General features: G+C 38.8%; 1 protein-coding gene across 1 annotated transcript in view; it reads left to right on the top strand.

Annotated features, from left to right (window-relative positions):
• Window positions 1-10,895, top strand: part of TYR (tyrosinase) — a 110,146-nt gene extending 99,251 nt beyond the window's left edge. The window contains exon 5 of the mRNA XM_019954509.2: window positions 9,086-10,895. Coding sequence (XP_019810068.2) covers window positions 9,086-9,312 — 227 coding nt within the window. The 3' untranslated portion in view covers window positions 9,313-10,895. The remainder of the gene's footprint in view (window positions 1-9,085) is intronic.
• The last annotated feature ends 15,987 nt before the right edge of the window (window positions 10,896-26,882 follow it).

Genomic DNA, 26,882 nt, shown 5'->3' with positions numbered 1-26,882 from the left:
GTAGTATATATACACAATGGAATATTGCTCAGCTATTTAAAAGAACACATTTGAATCAGTTCTAATAAGCTGGATGAAACTTGAGCCTATTATACAGAGTTAAGTAAGTCAGAAAGAAAAACACTAATATGATATATTAATGCATATATATGGAATTTAGAAAGATGGTACTGACAACCCTATACGTGAGACAGCAATAGAGACACAGATATAAAGAAAAGACTTTTGGACTCTGTGGGAGAAGGCCAAAGTAGGATGATTTGAGAGAATAGCATTGAAACATGTATATTACCATATGTGAGATAGATCATCAGTCCAAGTTCGATGCATGAAACAGGGCACTCAAAACCGGTGCAATGGGACAACCCTGAGGGATGGGATGGGGAAGGAGATGGGAGGGGGGTTCAGGATGGGGAACACATGTACACCCATGGCTGATTCATGTCAATCTATGGCAAAAACCACTACAACATTGTAAAGTAATTAGCCTCCAATTAAAATGAATAAATTAATTTTTAAAAATGAGAGGAAGAGGCATGCACAATAATTGGAATATTTCATTCTGCACACGGGATTTGATGAGGTCTCTGTTGTTCGTGGATTTGTTCACTTATGCTTGCCTATGTGTATGCAAAGGTGTATCCTGTTCCTTCTGCCAGGAATGGCTTGCCATCAGCATCCTACATTCAAGTTCTAATTCATTCTACTCAGAGGGATAGTCTCCTAGGATGCCTTCTCTGATTCCCCAGACAGATAGAGGAGGTCTTTTCCCTGTGATCCCATTATATCTTTTACATGCTTTCATTAGAACAGCATTGTTCTTAAAACAATTTGTTTACTTGTCAGGCTCCTCTTCCAGTTATTGTTTCCTTCAGGCCAGGGGCTCTGATCCTTTCACATGTGTGAACAACCAAGTGGCATATATTGTGTCTCAGTAAATGTTGCTGTATGAATGAATAAATAAATAGAAGAATGAAAGATAAATAAAGATACACTACTTATGTGCGTGGATTTATCTCTGGGCTTTCTATTTTGGTCCATTGATCAATATTTCTGTCTTTGTGCCAGTACCATACTGTCTTGATAACTGTGGCTTTGTAATAGAGCCTGAAGTCAGGTAGGTTGATTCCTCCAGTTCCATTCTTCTTTCTCAAGATAGCTTTGGCTATTCGAGGTTTTTTGTATTTCCATACAAATTGTGAAATTGTTTGTTCTAGCTCTGTGAAGAATACCGTTGGTAGCTTGATAGGGATTACATTGAATCTATAAATTGCTTTGGGTAGTATACTCATTTTCACTATATTGATTCTTCCAATCCATGAACATGGTATATTTCTCCATCTATTAGTGTCCTCTTTGATTTCTTTCACCAGTGTTTTATAGTTTTCTATATATAGGTCTTTAGTTTCTTTAGGTAGATATATTCCTAAGTATTTTATTCTTTCCGTTGCAATGGAGAATGGAATTGTTTCCTTAATTTCTTTGACAAAGGAGGCAAGAATATACAATGGATTAAAGACAATCTCTTTAACAAGTGGTGCTGGGAAAACTGGTCAACCACTTGTAAAAGAATGAAACTAGAACACTTTCTAACACCATACACAAAAATAAACTCAAAATGGATTAAAGATCTCAATGTAAGACCAGAAACTATAAAACTCCTAGAGGAGAACATAGGCAAAACACTCTCCGACATACATCACAGCAGGATCCTCTATGACCCACCTCCCAGAATATTGGAAATAAAAGCAAAAATAAACAAATGGGACCTAATTAAACTTAAAGCTTCTGCACAACAAAGGAAACTATTAGCAAGGTGAAAAGGCAGCCTTCAGAATGGGAGAAAATAATAGCAAATGAAGCAACTGACAAACAACTAATCTCAAAAATATACAAGCAACTCCTGCAGCTCAACTCCAGAAAAATAAATGACCCAATCAAAAAATGGGCCAAAGAACTAAATATACATTTCTCCAAAGAAGACATACAGATGGCTAACAAACACATGAAAAGATGCTCAACATCACTCATTATCAGAGAAATGCAAATCAAAACCACTATGAGGTACCATTTCACACCAGTCAGAATGGCTGCAATCCAAAAGTCTATAAGCAATAAATGCTGGAGAGGGTACAGAGAAAAGGGAACTCTCTTACACTGTTGGTGGGAATGCAAACTAGTACAGCCACTATGGAGAACAGTGTGGAGATTCCTTAAAAAACTGGAAATAGAACTGCCTTATGATCCAGCAATCCCACTGCTGGGCATACACACTGAGGAAACCAGAAGGGAAAGAGACACGTGTACCCCATGTCCATCGCAGCACTGTTTATAATAGCCAGGACATGGAAGCAACCTAGACGCCCATCAGCAGATGAATGGATAAGAAAGCTGTGGTACATATACACAATGGAGTATTACTCAGCCATTAAAAAGAATACATTTGAATCAGTTCTAATGAGGTGGATGAAACTGGAGCCTATTATACAGAGTGAAGTAAGCCAGAAAGAAAAACACCAATACAGTATACTAACTCATATATATGGAATTTAGAAAGATGGTAACAATAACCCTGTGTACGAGACAGCAAAAGAGACACTGATGTATAGATCAGTCTTATGGACTCTGTGGGAGAGGGAGAGGGTGGGGAGATTTGGGAGAATGGCATTGAAACATGTATAATATCAAGTATGAAATGAGTCGCCAGTCCAGGTTCGATGCACAATACTGGATGCTTGGGGCTAGTGCACTGGGACGACCCAGAGTGAGGGTACGCGGAGGGAGGAGGGTTCAGGATGGGGAGCACAGGTATACCTGTGGTGGATTCATTTTGATGTTTGGCAAAACTAATACAATATTGTAAAGTTTAAAAATAAAATAAAATAAAATAAAAAGATACACTACTTGCTGTCAAGAGTTTGTGATCAAGTTTGAAAAGTAAGAAACATATATAAATAACTATAACACATAGATGATTGTGCCGAGTGTCACAAAGGAGCATAGAAGAAAAGAATCTGGGAATCCAGAAGAGAAAATTGAACAAAATCAGTGACAAAAACAAGTTTAAAGAGATAAAATTTTATTGCAAGCTGATTCATTTGAAATACTGATGGTACTACTTTGGAATAAGAATTCAGTTCAGTTCAGTTCAGTCGCTCAGTCATTTCCAACTCTTTGTGACCCATGAACCTCAGCATGGCAGGCCTCCCTGTCCATCCCAACTCCTGGAGTCTACCCAAACTCATGTCCATTGAGTCCATGATGCCATCCAACCATCTCATCCTCTGTCATCCCCTGCTCCTCTTGCCCTCAGTCTTTCCCAGCATCAGGGTCTTTTCAGATGAGTCAGCTCTTCGCATCAGGTGGCCAAAGTATTGGAGTTTTGGCTTCAACATCAGTCCTTCCAATGAACACCCAGGACTGATCTCATTTAGGATGGACTGGTTGGATCTCCTTGCAGACCAAGGGACTCTCAAGAGTCTTCTCCAACACCACAGTTCAAAAGCATCAATTCTTTAGCAATCAGCTTTCTTTATAGGCCAACTCTCACATCCATACGTGACTACTGGAAAAACCATAGCCTTGACTAGATGGACCTTTGTTAACAAAGTAATGCCTCTGCTGTCTAGGTTGGTCATAACTTTTCTTCCATGGAGTAAGTGTCTTTTAATATCATGGAGTAAACACCATCTGCCGTGATTTTGGAGCCCCCAAAAATAACGTCTGATACCATTTCCACTGTTTCCCCATCTATTTGCCATGAAGTGACGGGAGTGGATGCCATGATCTTAGTTTTCTGAATGTTGAGCTTTAAGCCAACTCTTTCACTCTCCTCTTTCATTTTCATCAAGATGGTCTTTAGTTCTTCTTCACTTTCTGCCTTAAGGGTGGTATCATCCGCATATCTGAGGTTATTGATATTTCTCCCGGCAATCATGATTCCAGCTTGTGCTTCCTCCAGCCCAGCATTTCTCATGATGTACTCTGCATATAAGTTAAATAAGCAGGGTGACAATATACAGCCTTGACGTACTCCTTTTCCTATTTGGAGCCAGTCTGATTTTCCATGCCCAGTTCTGACTGTTGCTTCCTGACCTGCATATAGGTTTCTCAAGAGGCAAGTCAGGTGGTCTGGTATTCCCATCTCTTTCGAAATTTTCCACAGTTTATTATCATCCACACAGTCAAAGGCTTTGGCATAGTCAATAAAGCAGAAATAGATGTTTTTCTGGAACTCTCTTGCTTTTTTGATGATCCAAAAGATATTGGCAATTTGATCTCTGGTTCCTCTGTCTTTTCTAAAACCAGTTTGAACATCTGGAAATTCATGTACTGCTGAAGCCTGGCCTGGAGAATTTTGAGCATTACTTTACTAGCGTGTGAGATGAGTGCAATTGTGTGGTAGTTTGAGCATTCTTTGGCATTGCCTTTCTTTGGCATTGGAATGAAAACTGCCCTTTTCCAGCCCTGTGGCCACTGCTGAGTTTTCCAAATTTGCTGGCATATTGAGTGCAGCACTTTCACAGCATCATCTTTTAGGAGTTGAAATAGCTCAACTGGAATTCCCTCACCTCCACTTGCTTTGTTCATAGTGATGCTTCCTAAGGCCCACTTGACTTCACATTCCAGGATGTCTGGCTCTAGGTGAGTGAGCACACCAACATGATTATCTGGGTCATGAAGATCTTATGAAGATCTTTTTTGTACATTTCTTCTGTGTATTCTTGTCACCTCTTCTAAATATCTTCTGCTTCTGTTAGGTCCATACCATTTTTGTCCTTTATTGAGCCCATCTTTGCATGAAATGTTCCCTTGGTATCTCTAATTTTCTTGAAGAGATCTCTAGTCTTTCCCATTCTATTGTTTTCCTCTATTTCTTTGCATTGATCGCTGAGGAAGGCTTTCTTATCTCTCCTTGCTATTCTCTATAACTCCGTTTTCAAATGAGTATATCTTTTCTTTTCTCCTTTGCTTTTCACTTCTCTTCTTTTCACAGCTATTTGTAAAGCCTCCCCAAACAGTCATTTTGCTTTTTTGCATTTCTTTTTCTTGGGGATGGTCTTGACCCCTGTCTCCAGTACAATGTCACAAACCTCTGTCCATAGTTCATCAGGCATTCTGTCTATCAGATCTAGTCCCTTAAATCTATTTCTCCCTTCCACTGTATACTCATAAGGGATTTGATTTAGGTCATACCTAATGATCTAGTGGTTTCCCCCGCTTTCTTCAATTTCAGTCTGAATTTGGCAATAAGGTTTCATGAGTCACAGTCAGAAGTCTTGTTTTTGCTGACTGTATAGAGCTTTTTCATCTTTTGTGGCAAAGAATATAATCAATCTGATTTCAGTGTTGGCCATCTGGTGATGTCCATGTGTAGAGTTTTCTCTTGTGTTGTTGGAAGAGGGTATTTTCTATGACCAGTGTATTCTCTTGGCAAAACTCTATTAGCCTTTGCCTGCTTCATTCTGTACTCCAAGGCCAAATTTGCCTGTTACTTAAGGTGTTTCTTGACTTCCTACTTTCGCATTCCAGTCCTCTATAATGCAAAAGGCATCTCTTTTGTGTGTTAATTCTAGAAGGTCTTGTAGGTCTTCATAGAACCGTTCAACTTCAGCTTCTTCAGCATTACAGGTTGGGTCATAGACTTGGATTGCCGTAATATTGAATGGTTTGCCTTGGAAACGAACAGAGATCATTCTGTCGTTTTTGAGATTGCATCCAAGTAATACATTTCGGACTCGTTTGTTGACTATGACTCCATTTCTTCCAAGGGATTCCTGCTCATAGTAGTAGATATAATGGTCATCTGAGTTAAATTCACCCATTCCAGTCAATTTTAGTTTGCTGATTCCTAGAATGTTAAAGTTCACTCTTGCCATCTCTTGTTTGACCACTTCCAATTTGCCTTGATTCATCGACCTATCATTTCAGGTTCCTATATAATATTGTTTTTTTACAGCATTAGACCTTGCTTCTATCATCAGTCACATCCACAACTGGGTGTTGCTTTTGCTTTGGCTGTCACTTCATTCTTTCTGGAGTTATTCCTCTACTGATCTCCAGTAGCATATGGGGCACCTAATGACCTAGGGAGTTCATCTTTCAGTATCCTAACTTTTTGCCTTTTCATCACCACAATCACAGAAAATGAGCCAATCTGATCACGTGGACTACAGCCTTGTCTAACTCAATGAAACTAAGCCATGCCATGCAGAGGTCACCCAAGATGGCCAGGTCATGGTGGAGAGGTCTGACAGAATGTGGTCCACTGGAGAAGAGAATGGTGAACCACTTCAGTATTGTTGCCTTGAGAACCCCATGAACAGTATAGAATAAGAATAATAAATAAGAGTTATAAATTACTTTTTATGTGAAAGGCATCATACCTAACGTTACACATACATTGCAGAATTTAAATATTACAGGCAAATTTTCTAAGTTTCAAGTTGGGAATTCATTAAATTAGGATAATGATTCCTAACTACCTTATGCATTTCTTGTATAGATAAATGGGCATGTGAATAATGCTTTGGAAATGACAGAGCACCAAACAAATAGAAAACTATATGATTATTCTATAGAGAATAGGTAACAAGAAAAATGAAATTTTAAGTAGGTAAAAATAATAGAAAACTTTTTATATTAAAAAATAATTTACAGGAGCACTATTGAGGCTGCAAAACAAACAACTGAGAAGGAAAAGTCAAAAGTTTAGATTGAAGCCATTAAGAAACATGGATTGTTTCAAAGAAGATAGTCCACTGATGACAGTAAAATTTAAAACTGCTTGAAATGAACCAAAGTAGAGAAATAATAAAATAAGCTGGAAAGGACACATAAAGAAATAGTATTTTAAAATTTTGAAAGCATTTGAGCTGAGCAGCAAGCAATAAAGAAAATCATAATTATTATGTAACGTCTATGTATCTGCATTTTGTCACAGTTAAAATGCATGCTATATTGAAGTGATTAATAGCAATGCAAGCTCAGCATTTGTAGTCTCATTTTCAATATGATTTTTAAATGTATTAAAACAGGTACTTTTATGTTTGATGAAAATATTTTTCACATTTTAAAATTTATTTTAGTTTTGTTAGCTTTTATTTCTTAGATTTAAATTAATATTAATTCAAAGTTATAAATTGTTGTTATTATTATTTACTCTATAATGTTAATTCTTTGGAGCTTATTGCCCCTTCATGATGAAGAGAAACATTAATTGGCTATATTTTTCAAATTATGCTTAATGGAACCTAAGAATATTAAAAGTATCTTAGTGACAGCTGGCAAAATGCTGTGTGAAGGACAGGAATGCAGAAGGTAACAGGAGAAACAGGGTCTGAGCTCTGTCCTGCTTAAGTCAGGGAAACGCCACTTTTTCCTCCTTTGAATGAAGATTGAAATATAATATAAAATTAATTTTTAACAAATTCTCTTGTTTTAATTGTTCTGAGTTCTTGAGTTTATGCTGAACATTGAGACTCTCATTTTACATTCACAACACATTGCTACCCATTCTTTCCTAGTTATTTTATAAACTAATACTCATTTTCTTTTTATTTGATGTAATTTTTTACGACAACACAGCTTTCTTATAACTGTAATTTCAGAGTATCTTAAGGTACTTACTCCATCTTTTATTACTGCAGGAATCTAATTAACCTTTAAAAATAATTAGGACTTTTTGAAGTGCAAATGTCAGAAACTCCATAGAAACAAGATTACATAAAAAGATAATTTATTGGTTTACAGAACCCAAGGAAGGAACAAACACTAGAAATATAAAAAAGACAAAAATGTAGCTGAGACTGAGAAACAGTAGGAACCAGGAAACAAGCAGTCTAAAGATTTATCTCCTCTCTCTCTCCCTTTCTCATTTTCCCCTCCCCACCCCTTCCCTAGCACTAAGACTGTTACCAGCTCCTGAGTCACTGGACTCAATTCTTCACAGTGAATTCTGAGTAATGGCCAATTCTGATTGGCCCATCTTGAGTCAGTGGTTCACTCAGAACTAATCAATTGTAGCCAACAAAATGGGTTATAAAAAAAGCTGTTACAGTTCCAACATCAGCCACAAAGGGAAAGTAAGGTTGGGGAACAGATATAGGCTCAAATATCCATGGCCTAGATAAGTTAGTTTATTAATTGGTCAAATAGCAGTCTTGGTATATAGTCAAATACATGCCCCATAATTTCAGCGACCAGAGCCGCTGCTTCCTTGTAGTTCTGTAAGACCTAGGGTGTACCCTTGATCACATGACCTGTGCTGGCTCACCAACATGCTATTTGCATTAGTTGAAAGGAGAAAAGGGAAAAGGAGAAGGCATCCTTTTTCTTTTTTAGGGAACTGCCCCAAAGTTACATGCATTACTTTTGCTTAAGACTTGAGTCACATAAAGTCATATTTTTTTTGCAAGGTAAGCCCAAGATACACTCTCTTCTTTCCTTTGTGTCACAAAACTGATATTTTAGAGTGTCTTGTAAATAATGATGGTTCCTTTAAAATCAAGCAACTCCAAGAGGAAAATGATGTGAGAAAGAAATGTAATCATAATGTAATCATAGAATACTATTAGGTTCAATTGTGAATCAAATTTAAATACTAAAAATAATGAAAGTCCTAGATGTGGATTTGGCCCCAAATCCTGATGTTATTATACTGAAAAGATGGAGAAAAGGGAAGTTGTGAGAGAGCTAAAATAATTGCTTATGCATGACAAACTCCAGAGATAAACTCAAGAAATTAAGAGATAGTAGTATTTGCCTATTATTTAGAAATATGGAGTCCAAATAACTATAAATAGCTAAAGGAGTTAGAGTAGCTGGCAGGGAGCAGGCACTATACAATTTACAGGTCAGATACTATCTATGAAGTTTGAAACATCCAAGCAAGGTGGTATTGTTTTCCTATTTTCCTGTTGAAGATACTGAAGCCTTGGGGTATTAGGTGTAACTTTCCCAAGCTCGTATAGCTAGTAAGTAGCAGAGCTGGCATTTAGACTTAAGCCTCTGACTCCAAAGTATGCAGCAAGGATGATGGTGATGATGATGATAGTAAAAACATTGGGATGTCTTTCTATTTCAGAACCGGACATTTTTCAAGATTACATTAAGCCCTACTTAGAACAAGCGCAACGAATCTGGCCGTGGCTCATTGGGGCAGCTGTGGTTGGGTCCGTCCTTACTGCTGTGCTGGGAGGACTTACTAGCCTGTTATGTCGTCGAAAGAGAAACCAGCTTCCAGAAGAAAAGCAGCCCCTGCTCATGGAAAAAGAGGATTACCACAATTTGATGTATCAGAGCCATTTATGAAAGGTTTAGGCAATAGAGCTGGGGCAAAAAACCTGACCTCGCTATAACTTAAATGATGTTAAAGTCCCCAGGGGATGTCCCAGCGGAAATCCTTGGCATGTGTCTCTGGAGACCCTTATCAAAACTGTTATCAATACAAAATGTAGCCCTCCTCCTACTCAGGTAGAAGCCACCTGTGCTTGCTTTGCTGGATTTTGATCATTCCCCGAAGGGTTCTTCTCAAGCTCATATTTCCATGGAAAGGATGCCATTTGGTAATAAGTAACTATAGATGTATCTGAATGAACGTGCTCTTGTAAAATATGGGAACGATTGTGATTCTTTTCCTCTTGATTGTGGAATGACTTGTTCCTTTTATTATCCCCTTTCTTTAATTTTAATAAAATAGCAACAAATTTACACTAATTGACTCCTTTGAGCTTGATAAATACATTCCAATTATCTTAAGAAAGCACAATGTTCCCCTTATATTTTACATTCTTGCTCCAAAATATGTTATGGAATTCAAGTAAAAAATAGTCTTCAGACTTTTCCTGCCATAATTTTGACTGTACATTTGAAGGTCATTGACATCAAGGACGTTTCTCCTGCAAAGAATCAAGCTAAGTACCTGCCTCAAGATGTCCTCACCGAAGGTGTTGACAATAAAGATAATAATCTTATTATAGTGCTTTTAAAATATCTTCTAAAAAGGACTTTATTTTATTACAGAATGTTTAAAATGCTGTGAAACATTTGCTAGTAGAAAACAATTACATGAATATTAGCCTGTCTGTAGTTTTAGTAAAATAACTTATTTCTATTTTTCCTGGCAATTAAGACCCTAAGTTAAGATGTCCAGATAATCTTGCTACTTGAATTTTTGGTCCAGTTGAATTTCTAAAAATTATCCAATTGATATTCCATTCCTTCTATTGTTATGTACAGCATAAAAGACTAGTGGGTGGAAGTTATCAGGGACTCATTTGGGTATAAGAAAAGGAAAAACTGTCCAATATTCAGAGTTTTCCAAAACCAAAATGGACATTTTTGGAAAAAAAATAAGTGTTTGACACTAGAGTTCTTCACATAGAGGTTGGATGACAAATTTGACTTGAATTCTAGAAATAGAATTTAAGTATTGAGTCTATAGTCATACTTATTTACATTGGCTCAGGGCTTATAACAACTCCCCATTTAGAAATGAGGCCAAACATGCTCTAGAAAAGGGCCCTCTGACTCTACCACAGTATTTCAGTGTGTTTCACCAAATTTCTTCTTCCACCGTCTCATCCAAACTCAATAGCTCTGTGCTTGAATCCTTAGTCTCTTTTAGTTCCCTTATGTCTAGTTTGCATTTAATTGCTCAGCATTTTTAGGTATGTATCTCCATTTGACTGCTTAACTTATACTTCCAGCCCTATCCCTAAACACTGTCTTTTTACTCTCTCTCTCTTGAGATGGCCATGCTTTTAAAACAGAATTATCCAATCCAAGCTCCAGAAATACACCTCAGTCTGACACCTAAACCTCTACATCTCTGGAATGGTTTTTAAGAGAGGACCCATTGATCAGTATGGTACCTTTCAATCAAAATATCCTACAATTCCTATAAGGCATGCCATGTAGTGTTAGACTGTTTATGAATGCACTTAGAAATGCAGAGAAAAGTAAAAATCATCTTGCTATATATATTGGTCAGATGATTTTGGCTAATTTTCATCTAGAACAAATAAAAATGTACAACTATTGAAGTAATGCCATCAACTCTCAGAGATTACTAATAGTTAATAAACTCAGTTTATATAGCAAGATTCATCTTCTAACTCACCTTAGCTGTCAGTCATCATTTGCTGGCTTGTCTAATTTCTGATGCCCAGAGGAGAAAATCAGGCCAAGGATGGGGAGCAGCATGTTTATCTAAACAGAGGAAGGTCTGTGGGACTACAGGGCAAATACTACGGTTTATGTCCTCCACTTGGTACAGAACCAGAACTACAAGATTTAAAATAAATTAGCAATAACATTTGAGGACTGGATTCAATTTAGTAAGGAATTTTGTTGTTGTTGCTCAGTTGCTAATCTGTGTCCAGCTCTTTATGACCCCATGAACTGCAGCACACCAGGCTCCCCTGTCCTTCTCCATCTCCCGGAGGTGCTCAAACTCATGTCCATTGAGTCGGTGATGCCATCCAACCATCTCATCCTCTGTTGTCCCCTTCTCTTCCTGCCTTCAATATTCCCCAGCATCAGGGTTTTTTCCAGTGAGTCAGCTATTCGCATCAGGTGGCCAAAGTATTGGAGTTTCAGCTTCAGTATCAGTCTTTCCAATGAATATTAAGAACTGATTTCCTTTAGGATGGACTGGTTGTATCTCCTTGCTGTCCAAGGGACTCTCAAGAATCTTCTCCAGTACCAAAATTTGAAAGAACAGAAACAAGTAAAACAGAGCAAAGAGTTGCAAAATAAATTTTGATGAGGTCTAAAGAAAATTCTCAAGAAACAGGAATAGTGATTGTGGTTGCCTTTAGTCTGATCTCAAAATGCAAAATAATTATTTAGCTAAGTTTGATTTGAAAGAAATTTTCAGTCCCGGTGACATTTCTAATCATTTTTACAAAGCATCTTGAATCAAAATCTACCCAAGGAATTTTCATTGCTGCTGATGGGATCTGTATGAAGTCATTCTCTTCCTTATTACAAGGCAATTCCCTCTTTTATCACTGAACTTCAACATAGAATATCATTTTGTTTCTCTAGAGGCTCAGGTTATCCACTTGTGCAGCAACAACATCTGTGATAAAACCACCACCTCACTCACTCCGTGGTTTTCTCAATAAGGTAGCAAAATTACATAACTGATATTTTAAGATACTTGGCAGTTTCATTCAATGCTAATCAGCATCATATTCTGTGGCATTATTTTATAGTGTGGATTTTATAAATTGCTTCGTTTGGGGCTCCGCTGTTTTTCCATTACTACATTATAAGTCACATTTTGTTACAGAGAAAGAAATAAGCAGCTGCCTCTCTTTTTGTTCCTCTCTCTGTGCTTTAGTTTTTTAAAGACTATTTTTAGTACCCAACCTTTCCAACAAGTCAAATGTATAATTCTTCATCTGTAGAAATAAATATGTGATGGATAGGAGTCATTTCAACAGTGTCTCTTGCTGGCTGACAACTGGCTTTGATTGTGAATGTTTTAAAATAGCCTTTCCCTTGTTTATATGGGCTTTGATTTGTAGGAACAGTTTTCTTTGTCATTATAAAAAGAGGCCTCATTGGGGCCACCTATTGTGAGCTTGTGTTATTTTGGAGGGCATCTCAGTAGAACAAAGGTCCACTGGCCTTCTGATTAGACTCCTTCTGAAAGCTGCTAAAATGCAAGTATGAGTTTTTTAACTTTGCGTTGCTTATTTTCAAAAGCATTTGCCAGTTTGTACAATATAATGAATATAAAACTGCCTTTGGCAACCACTGGAGGCTTTAAGGGCTTTCAAATCCTTCAGCTATTTAAAATTGTAAGAAATCTTTTAAGTATTTTCTTTTAAACCAAAACCTTATTAAAACTGTAGATAGCTTACATTTATCTAATTGTTTCATGAGTTCTTTTCTTAATAGCAATATTCTTATAATTTCATGTTAATCTACCAATTCTCGTATGTTTTTTAATCATTTTTATGGTGATTTCTAATTTATTCTTTCAAAATGAATAGCTAAGATGTTAATGCAGTGAGTGGTTATGATGTTCCAAGAACTGTGATAAACACAGCATATTAACATATGTTAATTCATCTAATCTTCATGTTGTCAGTATGAGAGTATTATTCATATTTTTAAATGAGACTATGGCTTAAATAGGAGACTTGCCTTCCCTATTTACATATGTGTTCAGTAGTTTAGGTAATTTATCTGGGATTTGAATCCAGTTCTTCATGATTATAAATTTCATTATCTGTTATTCAATTATGTTGACATGTCATACTTTATCAACTGTCTTTCCTGAATATTTAGATTTCATCTAGCTGTAAATTATTGCTATAATGAATATTCTGGTACATTTTGCATCTTGTTTCACTTCATTTGTTTTCCAGGAGTAGAATCTCTGGGTCAAAGCATTTGAATACTTTCATGGTTTTTGTAATGAATTGTCATATGCTTTTGAAAAGGGTTGCATTGATCAAAAAATGCAAAGAGACAGAGTCTAAAAATAAGAGATCAAAAGGCATGAAGAAGAAAATGCAAAGGTGAAGAACTTAGAAGAAGAAGTGTTGCAAGTCTCTCTGAGAGGAACTGAAGACTTAATTGCCACTTCACTTGATGCTTCTTCTCATGAAACTTTTTCAAATTATAACATTTATGTAATGAGCATTTTCCCTCATTAAAATCAGAAGAAAATACTGACTGAGGCCATTTCAGAAAGGTAGGGAGAAACATGCATGTAAATTGGTTCTCAGGTAAGATATTTTTAGAAATGAGTACATCTTGGCTAGGTAGAAACATGTGCGTACCTTTCAGAATCATATAGGAATGAAAACAGCAAAACCAGGAATCCATACTTGGAAGAATAAGCCCACGTCATCAAAATAGTCTGAATCAAAGCAGAGTCAGGTTCAGCGATTAGGATAGACAGGAGATCATGTGACAGGGTAGGAAAGGCTGGAAAAGACCTGAAAACCAAGCCCAAGACAAGTTTGAACCACTTGTTTTTACTGCTTTTTGAGAAAGTTCTGCATTCTGCCTGGAATTTGGTCATGCGTGCTCAGTTGCTTCAGCCACGTCTGACTCTTTGTAACCCCATGGACTGTAGCCTCCTCAACTCCTCTGCCCATGGGATTCTCCAGGCAAGAATACTGGAGTGGGTTGCCAGGCCCTCCTCCAGGGGATCTTCCCGACCTGACCCAGGGATCGAACCCCAGTGTCTTATATCTCCTGCACTGACAGGCAGATTCTTTACCACTAGCGCCACCTGAATTTAGCCAGTCTTCCTATCAAATCATGTCATTTTAAAACATTCTTGCCAGAAGAATTATAAAGATAGATGTGTCTGTGTGAGTGTTCACATATGTGTGGAGAGAAAGAGGGAGAAAGAGAGACAGAGAGAAAATACAGAAAGAATGAAAACATTTCTCCTCTCTTTAATACTGGAGAGAACTTTGTTGCTGATTATATGCTTTCTATTGCTACTGCAGGGGTCTCTCTGGTGGCTCAGTGGTAAAGAACCCGATTGCCGATGAAGGAGACATGGTTTGACCCCTGGGTCGGGAATATCCCCTGGAGAAAGAAATGGCAACTCCAATATTCTTGCCTCAGAAATCCCATGGACAGAGGAGCCTGGCAGGCTGCAGTCCATAGGTTGCAAAAGGCAGATATGACTTAGCAACTGAACAGCAACATGGACAGTGCAGTAAATAACCACAAGCACAGTGGCTTCAAATGCCGCAGGTTTGTTATCCCGTACTTCAGTAGACCAGGATTGCGGGTTCTGCCGTTACAGGTTTCAAAGGGCTGAAATCAAAGTGGCAGTGAGGTTACGTTCTTTGTGGAGACACCAGGAAATAGTTCATTTCCTTGCCTTTTTCAGCATCCTGAAGCCACCTGCAAGCCTCATGACATGGCCCCCTCCCTTCCTCTTTAAAGACTGGTAAAGACTTGCCTCTTTAAAGACAGGTAAAGACTTGCCTCACTTTGATCCTTATTCTGTAATCACCTCTCTCTCTCTCTCTGACTGACTGCAGCAAGGAAAAGTTTTGTGCTTTTAAGCAATCAAAATAGTTTGGGTCAACCTGGTAGTCCTAGAAACTCCATTTCAAGGTCCTTCACTTTAATCATACCCCCAAAGCCCTTTTTGCTATGTTAATAACATGTACCTAGGTTCTGGGGATTAGGGTAGGGACATTTGAGGGGAGATGGGAAAAAGCCTTATTCTGCCTACAATATTGACCTAAAAACTAACAAGAATTGGTCAGATGATAAATTGTTCTTCATATGTGATTAACATGGGATGGGCTGTGATATTCAGTACATTAAAGATACAGGAAAACCTTTCAAATGCATGGGATCTGAAGTCAGACTCTATGAATTGGAGTCCTGGCTCAGTCTCATTAACTGTATGACCTTTTATGAATTATTTTACCTCTATATTCCTTGGTTTTTGCATTTTTAAAATGTAGATTATAATAGAATGTTCCTTAACATAGTCTGGAGAAAAATACAAGCATTTATTAATGGCAGGAAAGGGATGACAAATCTAGACAGTGTGTTGAAAAGCAGAGACACTACTCTGCTGACAAAGGTCTGTATAGTCAAGGCTATGGTTTCCCCAGCGGTCACATATGGTTGTGAGGATTGGCCCATGAAGAAGGCAGAATGCCAAAGAATTGATGCCTTGGAACTGTGGTGCTGGAGATGACTCCTGGATCAAACCAGTCAATCTTAAGGGAGATCAACCCTGAATATTCACTGGAACGAATGGTGCTGAAGCTGAAGCTCTAGTATTTTGGTCATCTCATGTGAACAGACAGCTGAATGGAAAAGTCCCTGATGCTGGGAGAGATTGAGGGCAGAATGAGAAGAGGGCTTCAAGGGATGAGATGGCTGACTGGCATCACGGATGCAATGAACATGAACCTTGGGCAAACTCCAGGAGATGGTGAGGGACAGGGAAGTCTGATGTGCTGCAGTCTGTGGGGTCACAAAGAGTTGGACATGACTGGGCGACTGAATAACAGCTTAAGTACTCAGTAAGTGTTTTTTATCAAATTCTCATAGAGCACATTAACTTAGCACAAATTAACTATCTTTAAAAAAGAGAGACAAAAAAATAAAATAATAAAAAAATAAAAAAGAGACAAAATATAATCATACTTTGTTTCTGCAAAATCATTTTGCATAATGTGAATATAGTAAATCTATTTAATGAAATGAAATCATGATATAAGGTCTTCCCAGGTGGCGCTAGTGGTAAAGAATCTGCCTACTAATGAAAGAGATGCAAGAGATGTGGGTTCAATCCCTGGATTGGCAAGATCCGCTGGAGTAGGAAATGGCAACTGCCTGGAAGTTTCCATGGACAGAGGACCTGGGCAGGCTACAGTCCATAGGACCACAAAGAGTTGAACATGACTGAGCACACACATGCATCATGATAAATAGAAGTGTATACCTTAAAACAGAGAATCATTTAAGACATGGAAATATACATCATGCCAGTAACAGGTTCAGAGTTCATAAAACACTCGTGGCTATTAAACCACCTCTGAATGTGGTACTGAACTCGAACCTAATTAACAGCTGAACTGCCCCAGCAGGAAAGACTTCTATTTGAGTCGGACAGTAATGGTTCATTCTTTGTTTGCTGCTGCTAAGTCGCTTCAGTCGTGTCCGACTCTGTGCGACCCCATAGACGGCAGACCGCCAGGCTCCCTGGTCCCTGGGATTCTCCAGGCAAGAACACTGGAGTGGGTTGCCATTTCCTTCTCCAGAAAATAAAACTGAAAGGAGTGTACTTGAGAATGGTGAATTTGTTTCCTTTGATAATGAGATATTTCTAGAAAAGCAAAAGTAAACAGTGCTCTCCTGATCCTCAGTTAGCTATAGATCACTGGGATGAGTGGGATCATGGGATGAAAATTTTCATCCTGGAAAATTTCCATTAAGATACACCTCGTTTGTGCTCAGTTATGTTCGACTCTTTGCGACCCTATGGACTGTAGCTTTCCAGGCCTCTCTGTCCATGGTATTTTTCAGGCAAGAATACTGAAGTGGGATACCATTTACTCCTCCAAGGGATCTTCCTGACCCTGTGATCAAATCCATGTCTCCTGAGTCTCCTATATTGGCAGGTGGATTTTTTACCACTGAGGCACCTGGGAAGCCCAAGATATGTCTCAGTTGCTGCCTAAAAGGATTTTGAGTGTAGTTGTTGGTATTAAGTAAAAAAGAAGGCAGAGAGACAGTGATATTAATCTTTTAATAAAATGCTTTCAAATACACATGGAAAAATCATTTCTATTATGTTATGTGAGCTGTCTCAAATTTAACGCTGTTCTATATTTTGGCCACTGAGCCAGTGAACTGATGTTGAGGTTGTATCTACAACTAAGATGGTGGATATGGAACAAGAAAAGGACAGAGGCAAGAAATTCCAAAAAAGGAAAATAACTAAGAGTTTTTTTGGTGCCATAAGGAAGAGAGAAAACTAATCAAAATTAATATTCAAGTTTTTAAGTCTGATATTATCTTTTTCTTAATGACTCAAATAATGTGTAAGTGCTAAAACATAATCTTTTGATCATATAAATTTTTAACTGATTCTTTCTAGCTTTTCTTTATAATAGCTTTCTTTCTTGAGGACAGCCAGTTTAGAATTCTTCCTGTGCTTATAAATATGTCCTAACAGTACCCAATATTTCCTATTAGTTATGCTCCTTAGTTGTAATAGCACAATGAGAATTAGATTTAATTTAGCAAACAGTTACTGAGAACCTATCGAGGATCGGATATTTTGCTAAGACCTAGAATACAAAGATGATTAAGACCCTAAGAGTGTGCACTTCATTGAAGAAATGAACAATTAGTGGAGCTGACAGGGAAGCAGACAAATAACTACGAAATTGTAATGGAAATGTAATCACCTCAAAGCAATATTTTTAAGCACATTTTCATAAATAAGATAATACAGAAAAGGCATGAATTATCAATGGTCTACTACCTGATTTCTTCAGATTATTTATTTTCTCCCATAATAATTATAATAGTCACCTCTTTGTCTATTTTATGCTACACATAATTCTAAACAATATTATTTTATAATTTCTGGTTCTCACATACCCTTAATTTTAATAAGAAAAACACGAACAAAAAAATACCTGCCCAAAAGTCACAAATCTAGTAAGTGTGTGGAGCCAAGAATTTTAATTCATACCTTCCTGCTTCCAGACTTTCATACTTATCTTTCTGTATTTATTAAAATTATTGCTATTATTAATAGCAATGAGTACTTACTTAGTGTCCCTAAATACTTCATATCTATTAACTTACGTAACCCTCATTCTACAAATAGGAAAACTAAAGCTGATAAAAGGTTTCTTAAAAAATGGCCCACATAACAGAGCTCACATTAGTGGAGGTAAGATTTTAACGTAAGCAGTAAGAATCTAAAATTCAGGGGGTTTGTCTCAAAAGGAATTCTAACTTCATAGTGCATTATATGGCCAATGCTGGGATTCTGTAGGTCCAGAAAGACATCTATCTATGAAGTCAGCTGAAACAAATCATCAGCCTTCCTCTTGACAAGAACCTAAAGGCTCCTTGGTAAGGTATAATACCAAAAATACAACATCTGATAAGCAAGTAAAACAGAATCACTGTGTTGTGTAATGACTAAAACTACTGTCTCAGGTATAGTGAATCTTCTGTGTTGAAATAAATCAAATATTGGTGGGAAAACTGGTAAGTAGTGGTTTTCAGAAGTGCAATAAAGAGTGGCTAATGGGGTAGAGCTTGTTTTTCTTGGGAATGTAACCTCTTCTGTAGGTCACAGTTGGAATTAAGAGATCTGACTTAATCTTAAATCAAAAAGAGATTTGACTTAATCACTTAAAGTGATGGGCTGGAGAATACAGGGAAGATAACAAAGAGAAAAAGGACTATCTTAGAGAACAGCTAATTCTATCAACACAGATTACATTCACCACAATCCACTCAAAGGAAACATGGAAATAAATAGGTTGAAGAAGAGAATGAAAAGAAAAAGGAGGGAAACAGAAAAGGGGTATTAGTGCTTTGGTGAGTATTTTAATAATTTTCAAAGGAGATCAAAAAATGGTTGGAATCCTGCATTGCCTCTGCTTTGCATCCCTTATTTTTGCATGTCAGTTTTTGTTCAGTTCAGTTCAGTTCAATTGCTCAGTCGTGTCCGACTCTTTGGGACCCCATGGACTGCAGCATGCTAGGCCTCCCTGTCCATCACCAACTCCCAGAGTTTACTCAAACTCATGTCCATTCAGTTGGTGATGCCATCCAACATCTCATCCTCTGTTGTCCCCTTCTCCTCCCACCTTCAACCTTTCCCAGCATCAGGGTCTTTTCCAATGAGTCAGCTCTTTGCATAAGGTGGCCAAAATATTGGAGTTTCAGCTTCAACATCAGTCCTTTAGGATTGAACTGGTTGGATCTCCTTGCAGTCCAAGGGACTCTCAAGAGTCTTCTCCAACACCACAGTTCAAAAGCATCAGTTCTTCGGTGCTCAGCTTTCTTTATAGTCCAACTCTCACATCCATACATGACTACTGGAAAAAACATAGCTTTGACTAGATGGACCTTTGTTGGCAAAGTAATGTCTCCGCTTTTTAATATGTGAGGTTGGTCATAGCTTTCCTTCCAAGGTATAAGAGGTCTATACAGTACACAACATTAGAAGAGGAGAGAAAGTGACATTAGTAACTGGGCCAGTGTCTAATTCCAACTGGAGTTTACTGGTAAATCTCAGTTGGTGCATGAGGCTTAAGGAAGTCCCAAATGGAGGCTTCAACTGTTAGTAAAGGATGAGTCCAAATATGGGCACTTACTGCTCTTAATCTGTCAATGGAAAAAAAGAAAGTAAACAGAGAAAAGAGATACAACAAAGAAGACAGCAAGGGGGTCGCTCTATGAATGGAAGGGAGACCTGAGGGTAGGGGAAAGGTCCTAATCCACTTCCCTCTCAGGCACAAGAACAGAGAGAATACAAGGCATAGTGGTCTCAGTGTGCATGGGAGATTGATTCCAAGTCCCCATGGGCACCAAAACCTGCAGATGCTCAAGCTCCTTGTGTACAATGTGGCACAGCAACACAGTCGGCCCTCCAAATCCATGGGATTCACACCCACAATTTCAGCGTAACTTGTGTCAAAGTAATCTGGTTAGTTAACTCCTCAGGTACAAAACCAGTGTACACCCCCTGTACTAAGAGTCATGCAGGTTGTGGCCGAGGAGCCCAGTGAGACTTAGGTTTCATGATTCTTATTTAAAACTCACAAGCCTCGGCATGTAATTGCACTCACAGCTAAAAATCATTACAGCAAAAGGAGGCAGAGCAAAATCAGCCAAGGGAAAAGGTGTGTAAGGTGAAGTCCAGAGGAAACCAGGCAATTGCTACCAAGAGTCGTCTCCCAGCAAGATCATATAAGACACACAGAAGTTGTCCAGCAATAAGTTGTGACAAACTTTGTGAAGTGTTATGAGCCAGTGAAGGTCATTAGAGAGTGTCCAAGGTGTTGTGGGGGGTTGATCACATAAGACCTCTGCCCAGCACTTGCCAAAATTCCAGGCCCTCAGAAGGAAAGCAGATGTTCAGTACAAACCTCATAGTTGGCACAAAAGTTTAGTTACACTGAGTCCCTCTTAGCAGTTAGGGTGGTGGGAATGCTCCTGAAATTTAGGTTTCCAGATGGCCAATCCTGCCAGAAGGACTTCATAAGAAAAACAGCAGCCTCAGGCCTGCCATGTTAACCTTTGCTGAACACAAGTGTTTGCACACTTTTTACACATATTAACATATCTATTGGGGTCACGAAGAGTTGGACATGACTGAGCAACTGCACTGAACTAATAATAAATGAGGCCTAATAAAACCTTCATAATCTATCCATGATGTGCCTTCTGAAGAACATACATGTGTTAGACAACCTTCATTCAGGCATGAGTTATAGTGCTGCTGGCTGTGAATTCAACACTAATGAACTGACGATATATATTAAATAAAGTGTCTTTAACCAGAAACACACAAACATACAGGTCATGTATTGAATGGTTGATAAAAATATTGGGATCAGATGCTCACAAGAACTAAATTGGGAGCAAAAGTTCAGTATTCATGAATTCAGCATGTGTGCTTGTGTGATCTTTATAGAACAGAACTACCAGCAAAAAAAGACTCAACTGTACTTGCAGCATCACTTCCTATGTAAATAAGCTACTGAACAGCCTGCCATAGAGACATCTGATTCTGTAGCACACTGGTATGTGACGGGCACTTACTGCAACCAGGGGCTCAGGGGGGCTGTTGCTGAGCAGAGCCAGTGCACGGATGATTTTCCCAAGCCCAGAGGGAAAGGAAAACTTGGAACCAAGGAAAATAGGCTAACTCAGAAGATGACTGGAGAACATACAGAAGCAGAGCCTGGACCCAGGTGGTGCAGTGGTAAAGAATCTGCCAGCAGTGCAGGAGACATAAGAGATGTGGGTTCAATCCCTGGGTCAGGAAGATCCCCTGGAGTAGGAAATGACAATCCTGTCCAGTATCCTTGCCTGGAGAATCCCATGGAGAGAGGAGCCTGGCGGGCTACAGTCCAAGTGGCCACAAAGAGTCAGACACGACTGGGTGACTGAGACTACACGGCACGTACTGAGTATAGCATAGAATATCAAGGTTCTAAAGTCTATAGCTGAGCTGAGGAACCAACAAGAAAAAATAAATGAAGCATTCTCTTTTTAACTTTTTATAAATTTATGTATTAACTGAAGGATAATTGCTTCACAGAATTTTGTTGTTTTCTGTGAAGACCTCAACATCAATCAGCCATACGTATGCATACACCCCCTCCCTTTTGAACCTCCCTCCCGTCTCCCTCCCCACCCCACCCCTCTAGGTTGATACAAAGCCCCTGTTCGAGTTCCCTGAGACATACAGCAAATTCCCATAGGCTATCTATTTTACATATGGTAATATAAGTTTCCATGTTACTCTCTCCATACATCTCACCCTCTCCTCCTCTCTCCCTGTGTCTGTAAGTCTGTTCTTTATATCTTTTTCTCCGCTGCTGACTTGCAAAAAAATTCATCAGTACCATCTTTCTAGATTCCAAATATATGCATTATATACAATATTTATTTTTCTCTTTCTGACTTGTGGCTCAGCTGGTAAAGAATCAGCCTGCAATATGGGAGACCTAGGTTCGATCCCTGGGTCGGGAGGATCCTCTAGAAAAGGAAATGTCAACTCTCTCCAGTTTTGTGGCCTGGAGAACTCCATGGACTGTATATTCCATGGGGTCACAGAGTTGGACACAACTGAGTGACTTTCACTTTCACTTTTTCACTCTATTTTCATCCACCTCATTAGAACTGACTCAAATGCATTCCTTTTATGGCTGAGTAATATTCCGTTGTGTATAGGTACCACAACTTCTTTATCCATTCAGTTGTTGATGGACAACTTCCATGGATTAATGGAATTTGTTGATGGATTCCTTCCAATAGGTTGCTTCCATGTTCTAGCTATTGTAAATAGTGCTGCAATGAACATTGGGATACATGTGTCTTTTTCAATTTTGGTTTCCTCAGGGTATATGCCTAGGAGTGGGATTGCTGGGTCATATGGTGGTTTTATTCCTAGTTTTTTTAAGGAATCTCCATACCGTCTTCCATAGTGGCTGTATCAATTTACATTCCCACCAACAGTGCAAGAGGGTTCCCTTTCTCCACACCTTCTCCAGCATTTATTTTTTGTAGACTTTTTGATGATGGTCATTCTGATCAGTGTGAGGTGATATCTTTGTAGTTCTGATTTGCATTTCTTTAATAATGAGCGATGCTGAGCATCCTTTCATATGTTTGTTAGCCATCTATATGTCTTCTTTGGAGAAATGTCTGTTTAGATCTTTTTCCCATTTTTTGATTGGATTGTTTGTTTTTCTGATATTGAGTTGTATGAGCTGCTTGTATATTTTGGAAATTAATCCTTTGTCAGTTGTTTTATTTGCTATTATTTTCTCCCATTCTGAGGGTTGTCTTTCACCTTGCTTACAGTTTCCTTTGCTGTGCAAAAGCTTTGAAATTTAATGTTTCAGGCTAAAGCTGGATTCAATGAAATAGGTGAGGAATGGACTTTATATTAGACAAATGAGAAGAGAAACTGTAGTCACAGTTCAACATCAGAGTGTGGTCATGGCTCCCAGGGCTTGTCTGCAAGCTTATCTAATTTGGGATACACTTCCTGTTACTAGCAGATAAGGGTTAAAGGTACAACAACTACTCCAAAGGCAAAGCTTAACAGAAGCAACACAGTTGTAGAACATTGCTAGAAATGTTATTTCCATCTGCTTTGGAAGACGAAAATGTATTTTTCCCCAAGTATCCTATTACAGATGTAAATAAATAACTAACCATTTCTCCCCACCACCATAAAAGAAACCCAGAAGTGAAAGTGTTAGTCGTTCATTGGTGTCTGACTCTTGGGGACCCCATGGATTATAGCCTGCCAGGCTCCTCTGTCCATGAATTCTCCAAGCAAGAATGCTGGAATGGATTGCCATGCCTTTCTCCAGGGGATTTCCCTGACTCAGAGATTGACTCCACCTGCACTGCAGGCAGATTCTTTACCATCTGAGCCACCAGGGAATCAAAAGAAACCCAAGGCAGAGAACTATTCTAAAAACTTGAAGTCCAAATTTGCCTACTAATCAATACCTCCTACAGAAGTCTTTTGTCAGCACAAACCTGGAATTAAATTTCAAAATCATCTTGTCAAAATGTATATCAGGTGACTTGGGAATCTGTCACAATTAACAGTCATTGTAAGTAAAAAAATATTATTTATACAATACCATGGGGTCTATATCTGAGATGCAAAAACAGGTTTGGATATTGGCTTATATCTCCCAGTAGATGACATATTTACCACCAAGCTGCAAACAGGGTCTCTGCAACACAAGCCACTTCAAAAGATTTGTACATTTCATTGCCTAATAAAACGCCTGATGAGAAACTTTTATTGTCATACATTTTCATATTTTTGAGCTCTGGCAAACACTTTCCTGACAGCAAGGTAATCAATATGAATAAGGAAAGCCATTTTAAAGGAACTTTTAATCTTCCGAATTGAGGTTTGCATCAAAGTCTCCTTGATTTGCACACCCTCCCAAAGCATTTTTTCCCAATTATCTTTTGTGTTCTTTCTGGCCACTGCTGATGAGTAATTTTACAACACGAATGCTATTAAAATATGCACTCATGACCCCATTGTGATACAAAGCAAATAATGCACATGGGGAATGCAAGCACATACCTGCTAATCTTGCTTTTTAAATGCGTCTAAACTTGACCTATTGGAATGCTCATTATAGAATGCTTGACCGCTTAGCAAAACACAGGATGCAAGGTACCATCTCAGGAAGGCAGCTACCCTGAAAATAAAGCCCTTGAAGGATTGTAACATGGTAGGAATTGATTGAGAAAAATGCAGTTACATGTAGTGAAGAGTAATCTGCTTAAACCCTACAAACAAGTCACTACTCCTTTTTTTTTTTAAGTCACTACTCCTAAAAGCTCTATAAATGAGGGCACTGTGGCAGCTGATTTGATCGATGAATGACTTTTAGATGAAAGAAAACAATGAATAACAATGGAACATCAAGAGCGTACATTTAGAGATGCAGACAGCATAATGTCTTTTGTTGTTGTCATTGTTGTTTAGTTGCTAAGTCATGTCCCACTCTTTGTGACCCCATGGACTGTAGCCCACCAGGCTCCTCTGTCCATGGGATTTTCCAGGCAAGAATACTGGAGTGGGTGGCCATTTCCTTCTCCAGGACATCTTCCTGACCCAGGGATTGAACTCTTGTCTCCTGCAAGGACAAGCAGATTCTTTACCACTGAGCCACCAAAAAGTCCTTTACTCTGAAGCAAATATTTTTTATCCTGATGCAAGAAGGTTTTCCAATTTTGCATGCTTTAGAACCTAAACGTGACCGTAATCATGTATACTGAAGCATTTTTACTCATTCTGTCCACTCTAAAATGACAGGTTCACAGCCAGCACAGAAACACAAGATGGAATAAATCTTAGAGAAAATTCTGGTCTGCATTTTTCTGATGGGGAAATCACACAGCTAGTTTTCAAATGATACTGGAACACAGGTGTCTGCAACAAAGCAGACCGCTCATATTCCACCTATTTAAATGTCAGACATACCTGTGAGCCATTATCCTATTATTCTTTATTTCGTGTAATGCATAAATTTCAAAAAACGGAGATGATGACATATTGGGGAAAATAAACCAAATTCTTCAAGCAGGACTTTCTGTACGGGTGTAAATATTTACAGTATAGTCAATGTTTGAGTGAGTGAGTGAAGTCGCTCAGTCATGTCCAACTCTTTGTGACCCCATAGACTGTAGCCTACCAGGCTCCTCTGTCCATGGGATTTTCCAGGCAAGAGTACTGGAGTGGGTTGCCATTTCCTTCACCAGAGGATCTTCCCGACCTGCCGACCTTGTTATAGCCCACCACACCTTTGCGCTGTAGGAATGCAACTTTATCTAATGCTTTTGGAGGGTGGCTCCTGACCAATCACCTTTAGGGAAAAATAAGTTTTCTGAAGAAAAGGTCTTAAAATGTTCACAGGCCTCCGGGCCAGAAGATAATGCAAATCACCTAAGCTTTTGCATATGATAAGTTTGCAGGAAGAAAGCCTGGTTTGCTGCAAGACTCTACCCCTTCCCCCATTATCCTCTGTGCATAACTTAAGGTATAAAAACTACTTTGAAAAATAAAGTGCGGGCCTTGTTCACCGAAACTTGGTCTCACCATGTCGTTCTTTCTCTTACCTTCTGGCTGAATTATTCAGCCTCTTTTCTCCACTGAATTTCCTCACTGAGCTATCCTTATTTCAGCCTCTTTTCTCCACTGAATTTCCTCACTGAGCTATCCTTATTTCAGCCTCTTTTCTTCACTGAATTTTCCTACTGAGCTATCCTCATTCTATTACTCTTTATATCCTTAATTAACGTTTAATTAAGCAATTGTTTCCTGATCTTCGCCGACGCCGTCTCTCCTTCGAATACCCTGGTTCAGCCGGGGCTGGTCCCCGGCACCGACCCAGGGATCGAACCCGGGTCTCCTGCACTGAAGGCAGACGCTTTACTGTCTGAGCCGCCAGGGAAGCCCTACAGAAACTAAAGGTAACAGAAATTCTCAATGAAGCTGAGGTGAGTGGAGGAGGAACAGAACATCTTACAATAAGACTTATCCAGTCAGGCTTCTTTACTAAAAGTGGTTCCTGTGCTTTAGAAAATACGATTTGCCCTGCAGTATGTTTAAATCTTGTTATAACAACCAAACATTTTGTATTACATGCAGACAGGGATATTAGAAAGCCATGGCTCGTTAACACCACCTGAATATTACTCTCGGTAAAATAACCACACATCCTGGTTTTGCTTTTGGCACATTTCTGAAAATATGGAATAAAACTTTGTGCTGCTTGGTACCCTGCTATAATTCAGGTTGGTGTGGAACCCTCCAGGGACCTCAAATCCCAGCACCTGCTCCTCCACCTCAAGTAAATCAGATGTTGCCATTACTGCTATGATTTATTCCAGGCCTGAGTGCCTTATTCTCCTCTTCTTATATAGTGGAAAGTTTCTTGGCTGACAGGACCTGTTTCCTCACCAGAAATTGAACCTAGGCCATGACAGTGAGAGCTCAGAATCCTAACCATTCACTAGGCCACCAGGGAACTCCCGGGCGAGCCTGATCTGAAGGGAAGTGTCGGAAACCTCACTTATTAGTCTCTGTGAGGGAGTTTGCTGTGCTGAATCCCTCCTGT

Source organism: Bos indicus, chromosome 29 (assembly GCF_029378745.1).
Source record: "Bos indicus isolate NIAB-ARS_2022 breed Sahiwal x Tharparkar chromosome 29, NIAB-ARS_B.indTharparkar_mat_pri_1.0, whole genome shotgun sequence".
Classification (NCBI taxonomy): Eukaryota; Metazoa; Chordata; class Mammalia; order Artiodactyla; family Bovidae; genus Bos; species Bos indicus.
This window is presented reverse-complemented; position numbering and strand designations above follow the sequence as displayed.